Here is an 8559-nt window from a genome sequence, read left to right on the forward strand (position 1 = left end):
TTTGTTAGCTATTGTATCCATTATTTCTTGTAGTGTTTGTGAGTTATTAATAGAACGAGAACTAATATCAGGAAACTTGGATGCCCCAACCCTTTATCAAGTCATGCTTAGAAAATAGTTAATCAATGGGCATGAAGGAATTGCACCAAAATTCCACCCTATTTAGTATATCCAAAACTTCTACCTGGGACAATTACATTAAAAATTCATACAAAGATCTAATTCTGGAGAAGACACAGAGATAGCTAAAAGTGTGAAATAAATAAACATACCTCTGTTGAGTATAACTTTCAACTTTACCCAACTCCCAGACCCAAAGCAAAATTCCAAATTGTATTCACCCTTTACACTTGAAGAGTGAACCACTGATGAGCATTCTCGACCCTCCAGGACTGGACCGGGATGACACACAGATAAAACATCTTTGCCAAACTTCTGATTACAAATCCTAGAGACCATGGATGACAATATCATTGAATCTGTCACAACTTGAGAAGCATCTCAGAATCATCAGATTCGAACTCGGTTTTATCGATTTCTTCGTCTATATTACTATCTTTTTCCAGAACTACATCGTTGTCGATTGTTTCATCTGACAAACCGATGAGTGATACATATGATTTGTCTTGGAGATATTTGGACTGCCTCAGCAATCCAACTAGTACCTCCTTGCTGGCAATGTCTCCTTCTTTCTCACAGAGGTCGAAGTAAGCCAACACATTATAAGGCTTTGGCCTCCAACTCTTTGAACCCTCAGCCGAAAAGGCTTCTTTCCAACTAGCTAAAGCATCGGAAACCCGACCCTCTTTAGTATGCCCATCGGCAAGAATCTCCCACGTACTTGAATTTGGCTTTCCCCCAACTTCAACCATGTGATCAAAGAAGCTTTCAGCTTTGCTCACAGTCCCTTCCTTAACATACCACCCTATGAAAAGATTAGCAATCCGCGGGTCGTAGGTCGATTTAACAGTTAGCCATTCCTCGTAAATCTTTTCAGCACCTTCAACATCACCTACCCTGATTAGAGCAGAAATTATAGCATGGTATCCCAAATTTGGAATCGTGGGGAAAACGGTTTTGTAGATGGTCCACACCCGATACGTTTCTTCTTTATTACCAACACTACCATACAGACTTATCAGATAATGATACGGTATTCGATCACGGCCTACAATTCTACTTTCAACCCTCCTCAAGCATTCTTCAGCTTTTTCAATCAGTCCCATCTTAATATACATTGTTGCCATTGTGCTGAATGTAGTCCAATTGGCATTGATGGTCCTGTCTTGTTTCATCTGCTCATATACTTCTTCCATCTTCTCAGTAGATCCTTGTAACCCACAAGATGATAGCCAAATGTTGTAGGAGTAAATGTCAAGTTGAATGCTCTTTTCTGTCATTTCTGACACTAAAGACTCAACTTTCTCATACTCTTTAAGGTTCATGTAGAGAGTCATCATTACATTGAACGGAAGCGGGTGAGTTGCATAGCCCTTGGTTCTCATTTTTGCAAGTAAATTTTCTGCTTTTTCTCTCAGTCTTGCTTTTACATATGCATTCAGAAGAGCCCCATAAATTCTCCTGTCTTTCAAATTATCAGGCAGCCTAAGGAAGTAGTCTTCAGCACTTTTAATACCACGGACTTTCGAAATAAGATCCAATTGAATTGCAGCATCACTAGTTGTTAATCTAAACCTCTCTTCTCTATTGCTCATCCAATCATATATCTATGAAAAAAGAAAAGAAAAGAAAAAAAGAAATTTTAGAATAGAAACAGCTTTAACAATCTATATTTCTATATCATCTACGCACTACATGCAACAAATTGCCAAATTCAGAATTATTGCACATCATCCCCTTCAAGTTTAGAAAATATCATATTAACCAGATTCAGATGATCAGACCCACATCAAAAGGATAAATTAAGAATATGTGAAAGAATATTGGACAGCGCTCCTCGCCTACTCAGACAGTAATGAATCAGGCATTGGAATCAGCTCAGTGATGAAACATATGATTTCTCAAACATAATGTATTAGGCCTACTCAGACAGTAATGAATCAGGCATTGGAATCAGCTCAGTGATGAAAACATATAATTTCTCAAACATAATGTATTAGGAAGATAGGAGACCCAACGAGTTAGAGGGAAATGTTCAAAAGATGGTATCCAACATTCTTCAATGGAATGAATTATTCCTTCACAATTAACAAACGCTAAAGCAACGACACAGTTTATATTCAAACTCATACAAAGTTAGAATTTCCTATGATGAAGAAGAAAAGACTTTAGTTTTACTAGCCAACCTGAGAAATTAATAACTCACACAAAGTTAGAACTCACAAAACTTTAGTTTTACTAGCCAACCCTAGAAATTAATAAATGCCTTTTGATTTCTACCATAATGTAACCAAATACGCAGGGAATGAACTTATATTTCGATTTATAAGAAAGCAAATCATCAATATTATTTCATGTAGAAGTAAGGATTTCAAATAAGAGACCAAAAATTAGATGGTCATCACTGGTCGTAAACTTCACACGTGCACAAATAATCCTGACTACGATCAACTTCGATCGAAAGAATCAACTGATCCAATTCAAATTACAAAGAAAAAAAGATATTCAAATCTCGGATGGCTTTCATACCTGCCACAAGAACTATTTAAAGGTGTGTTTGAGAGTGATTTTGAAATGGTTAGAATTGCTTCTTTGTATTTAAAATCACTCTGAAAAATGTCTTTAATCATTCAAAATGAATTCAATGTATCATTGTACACTTCGAAATGCAGTTGTCATTCCATCAAAATTTGATTTTAAATAATCAAAAGCATGTATTTGGGTGATTTTAAATATAAGAGAAAAAAAAGTGATTTTAACCGTATCAAAATCCCATGTAAAAATACAAGCCAAGAATCATAAAGCATCTATAACCTTATCAATGCAGCTGAACATCAGTTAATCCTATATAGAAATTAACATTAGATTCTTCCTCATTAGCTCAACTAAAGACTGAAATTAACATCACAATTCACAACTCAGTCGAACCAATCCATAAACACCAATACATACAACCAAAAATTGCCTAAAAATTATCATCTACTTTACCTCCAAAGCCATTTCAAACCGCTTGTACTTTCTTAACTCCTTAACAACCCGAGAAAGCTCCCATTTCGTAAGCTTCTTGCCCTCGTTCTCCCACTGGTTCAGCACACTCGCAGAGCCCAACTCGGGATTCTCCATCAGTGATATCCTCCTGTAAATAGCGTTCCATTTGACCATAGGCCTCCGCTCGAAGTCCACAGTTCCATAGCTATGGACTTGGGAGATAGAGCAATTTACAGAGAGAGGAAGCCTCCGATAATTCACATTCTGGCGAAAGGCCTCAGATTGAATTAGAGGCGGCAGTTTACGAGAATAAGAAATTGATGAGGAGAGAGAGACGGTACGGTGGTGAACAGACGTTTGGAGAAGCATCGTCGTCGTCACTGCGGCGAGGGGTTTCGGGGGAGAACAGAATGTGCTGCGACCGATGCGACTGCGCGCGAGCTCTGTGCTTAACAGTTTCTCGATAAGTTTTTATGAAATTACCTCTTTGCCCTTGCCTCTTACGCATGGCATGATTTCTCACTTTTTCCTTTTGGTTCAAACCGCTGTTTTTTTCTTTTTTCCTTTTTCTTTTTTCACATTATTTTTTAGATTAAATTATAAATTTAGTTTTTAATTTTTTGTGTCCATTTAATAACTTTTAAAATTGATGTGTAGATACAAAATTAAAATTTTAGGGTTGAATTTGATAATTTAAAGATATCTATTTTCGATTAATTGAGTATGATTAAATTATTGTAAGAATAGTTCACTCAAATGAGATTCAAATTTCAAATTGTGGTCTTTTAGACCGTGTTTGGTAATCATTTGATTTTTTTTTTCATCTTTCTTTATAAAAAGAGTACTTAAAATTCTTAAATTAATTCTAATAAAAAATAAGTCTTTTAAGCACCATTTGGTAAGTATATTTTCTTTCAATTTCTTCAGTGATTTGCATCTTTCTTAAGTGCGATAAATAGATTCTCAGTTAAATTCTAAAAACAAAAACAAGTTTTTTTTTTTAAAAAAATTACTTGGTTTTTGAAAACATTGATAAAAATCAAATAACAAATTAAGAAGTTAAAAAAAAAAGTCTATAAACTTAATTTTTAAAGACTAAAAATTAAAAGTCAAATAGTTATTGGACTAAACTTTTAAAATGTATTTGTTTTGGTATGGTTATTTTCTAAATTTCCAAGACTAGAATAAGGATATTGAAAGTTAAACAACTATGTTAGAAATTGGTAACAGGATTGAATATTTTTAAAATTTTGGTGTCCAAATAGAAATATGGAAAGTTGAATGTCGAAACGAAATTTATCCATAAGTTCACTTAAAATGCATCGTGTTAGGAAAAAAAAATACCTTTTTAATCATTAAGTTTTCAAAGATATGTACAATTGGTCCCAAAGGTTTTAAATTAGTCATTTTGATCCATAGGTTTTGAAAAATAGGATGAAGAGATCCCTTTCATTATATTTATCCTTTTTTACAAATTTTTTATTATTTTAATTTAAATTTGACATTTTATTTTATTTTTATCAATTAAATTAAACTTATCTCTCACCCATCCTCTCTCCTCTCTCTTCTCCCTCAATGGTGAGATTTAATAAGCAAACTGAAGAATGTTTCAAATTGAGTATGGAATAAAATTCCACCAAAAAATGGCCAAAAGAATTGGACACTTGTAGAATCTGAAAACCCAAAGACTCTGGCTCTGGTGAACCGAGGAAGAAATTTTTCGAAAACAAGTAGAATTTTTGGAGGTAGAGGAATTAGTAATTGAGGAGAGGCTTGGGCTAGAGGGTATGTGGTGATGAAGATTTGGAAGCCACTGTCGAGGAGGAAGCGGTAGACGAGGTTAGTGCAGACACGACCACCAACGCCATTGGAGGCTTCAAGGAGGAAGGGTATGTTTTTGGAACGAAAGTAGGTGACAACAGAAGAAATTGAATCCCAGGTGGAAGCATGTGAGCACTGTACATTTTAAAATTCCATTTTGAAAATCATAGAAAAACAGAAAACGTGAAATAAAGTTTAGAATAAACATTGAAAACAAAATTGACAACATGCTTTGAGAGGAAAGAAAAAGGATAAATTAGGATTTACCCTCGTAGAATACCCAATCTTCATGTATCCTCTCCGGTCTACCAAATGGATGCAATCCCAGTCTCATCTTCACGATCGCAACAATCACAACAGAGATGGATCTCCTTTGGGACACCACCACAAGGACTTCCTCATTGTTCTCAAGGATGAGAACCGATTCGGAGTTGTGGGCTCACAATATTTAGAAAGGGAAGGGAATTTTGTGAGAGAAATCACTGAAGAATTTTTTTTTCCAGAAAAACTCCCAGAGCCAAGGTCTTGCATGAAGCCTCAAGAGGAAGAAGGAAAAATCACCTATCCGTGAAAAGAAGGAACTCATTCCACGAGAGAATAAAAGGGATGAGGTTATTCAATTTAACTTCAAATATTAAATAAAAAATAATTATTAACAAAACAAATTCTATTAATAAAACTATATGTTATATCACATACAACATATAATCTATAGTTTATATTATATGTAAATCTCTTAAACAACCTATAGAATTAGTATGAATAAAATTCACATTAATTTTAAACTATAGTTTTTATATGAATCATATTCATATAATTAATATTTGAATTATATTCAAATATTTATTTCTCTCAATAAAACTTTATAATATAATGTATCATATACATTATGTTAATTATATCTCATATAATTAATTCTCTCTATTTAATTTGAACAATTCAAATTAATCCAAAATTAATTTGATTCTCATTAATCCTAATTGAGATAATAAGGGGACCTTATGGACCTATAGATTGAAGCTCCAATGGTTCTTGATTTTAATTAAATTAATCAACCTCCATTAACTACCGGTCACTCCACTAAAACTCGACAGTTGTACTCTTCGAACTATAGATATATTTATGTATCCATTGGATATAATCAATCAATAATGCATTGACCCTTCACAAATTGCTCGTAAGTACAACTAGGCAAAAATTATCGTTTTACCCTTGTAGTTATATCTAACTCCTTAAGTACCACTGATCCCTCTAATGAATAATTTGTTATAGCCCAACTATAACTGAACCCCTCTTTAATCATGAGAGAGTGGGGTGCCTCATTGTTCAAGCCCTAGAATCAGTCCTTAAGGGAGCAATTTCTCTACTTACCCTAACAATAGGAAAAGAGTGAACTCCTTCTTGTGTAGATGTGTTCTCAGTTCCCTAATCAGACGAATCCCCAAAATGGTAGGCATATTGAGTCGGAGAAACTAGTCACTTTCACCCATGCAAATTAAAGGACTGCATTCATCGGCAAGTTCACAACTCACTCAGGATTCAAGACAAGTCACCTATGGTCATCCCGATGAAATGTAAGTCTTTTCTAGCAACGGTGTTGTGAAGAGAGACTATTCATTTTGTGGTTCAGTTTAATACAAGCTCTTTGTATAAGATACTCCGCTTACATATCTCCACATGAATGATCAGGATCAGATCATTTGTAGAAGTTTATAATACTTGTAACAACTACAAAGCAGGTTGATGCGTTGATTTATCATGTGATGATGTGTGGATGCAATGATCATACAAGTTTTCCTAACAAAGCCCAAGTATAAGCCTTCTTAGGGTCCTGGTAAGTCCAGGGTCGAACACAGGGATTACTAAATAGATATGCGACAAACTCTCTGATTCTATTGCGGTGGTGATAAAGAAGTAGATGGTGATTTCATTCAGATTTTCTAATGCGATGGAATTAAATGCGGAGCGATGAAAGGGTGGTGTTATAATAAGTATGCGATGAAGAAGTCGAGAAGAGATTTAGCTAACATTTCTTAAGATTTTTATACAAGTCATGCGATCATGCTATACACAAATATTAAGCACTACATTTCTCAATGCATAATGCCACAATTCCTATTTCTAGGATACATGCGATGTGTATGGGATATAGCAGATAGAACTTATTTCTTAGTCTCTACTCTTGCTTATGCAATCTAATCCGACTATCTCAAGCCTAGATTATGTCTTTAGACTACTCTCTCAAGTACTCAAAATGATGAATGACGTATACATAAGACAAGTTGATCGCATGAAGTGCATAGCTTAAGTCATGCTAGCTAAGTACTTCTCAACCCATTCACAAATTTAGTTACTCATGCATGGTGTGGAGAGACTGAATATAAATTGAAAGGAAGTTTCCATTTTTTTGCAAATAAAGTGTTAAGTACAAAACAATAAATGGAGTGAGAAATATCAAGTCAGCTAAGCAATGTCTTGCTGCCCGTGGCTTTTTATACTACTCTTATCACTTCAACTCTTTTTCGATTTGTAGAATCTTGCTCTCGCAAGGGTTGGATGTCTCTCCTTCGTGCTATTTTCCGGTAGTCTCTCGACCTCTTCGAAAATTAATTTCTTTTCAAGGATTCCCTTCCCTCGGCTTCGCCTCGCCTCCTCTCTCTCTATCTCTCTTGTCTCTCCAAATGATTTGGTAGCATTGGGTATTTATAGATTTCAAGGTGAAGCAACTCTTTACACCAATGATTGCAAAGATGGGCAACATTAATTTCCATACTCTATCGTGTTGTCTGAAAGTCACCGGGAATTCAATGTATTTGTAACGGTATGGCCTTTAACGGTCGTCAATTGTATTTCAGAATTGACCGTTATCAACTTTACGTCCCATCATGATTTATTATGTTGTCGCCTCTATGTAAGGTCTTTATGCGATTGTTTTTTAGGTACTTCTTGTGATCACAAACTCAAGTGCGCCATCGCGTTGTATCCTTAGATCGCAATTTCAAATGCGCCATCGCATTGTTCCTGTATAGAAATAGGCAATTTAACTGCTTTTATGCGATGAGCATTAGCGATCACAATTTCTTTTAGTTTGGCGCATTCAATCATAATATTGCCTATTTTACTATCGCTTTCTCCCATTGTTTTAATAATTTGAGCTTTAATAACTTGTATTTCTACTAGTTATCACAGGTCGTATATCTGTAACATCACCAAGATAAGGTTCCCAGTCTTATCCATCTATTACAGACCGTTCAGGGTATCATTTAAACATCATCCACTTGTATGTCTCTGCATACATGTTTAAATTACATAAAATAACCTAGGATCTTAGTTTATTGGATTGAGTGTATGCTCATAAAATAATCATAAAATAACAATTATTTTATTGATAACAGTTTGTTTACAAAGTTAATAAACTACAAGAATACAAGAGAGATTTAGGACACCAATCCCAATAGCAACGACCAGGCATGATGACTCCAATTTTGGTGGTTGAGAGAGGAAAGGGAGAAAATGTTTAAGAGAAAAATAAAATTTTAAAAATATAGAGAAGAAAAAGGTAATGCTTGCAAAAGGAAGAGAGAAGACAAAGATGAAGAGGGAAGGTGGAAGAAGAAGAGAGAAGAGAGA

At 34.7% G+C, this 8559-nt stretch overlaps 1 protein-coding gene across 1 annotated transcript; it reads right to left on the reverse strand.

Annotated features, from left to right (window-relative positions):
• Positions 1–140: 140 nt before the first annotated feature.
• On the reverse strand, positions 141–4451 carry LOC120090194 (Tetratricopeptide repeat (TPR)-like superfamily protein). Its single transcript, XM_039047735.2, has 2 exons — positions 3109–4451; positions 141–1727 (listed from the first exon to the last, which is right to left on the reverse strand). The coding sequence occupies exons 1-2, from the start codon at positions 3475–3477 to the stop codon at positions 483–485; spliced, it is 1614 nt and encodes a 537-aa protein (XP_038903663.1). The 5' UTR covers positions 3478–4451; the 3' UTR covers positions 141–482.
• Positions 4452–8559: the final 4108 nt, after the last annotated feature.

This window comes from Benincasa hispida, chromosome 1 (genome assembly GCF_027475165.1).
Source record: "Benincasa hispida cultivar pf3 chromosome 1, pf3_genome.v1.1, whole genome shotgun sequence".
Lineage (NCBI taxonomy): Eukaryota > Viridiplantae > Streptophyta > Magnoliopsida > Cucurbitales > Cucurbitaceae > Benincasa > Benincasa hispida.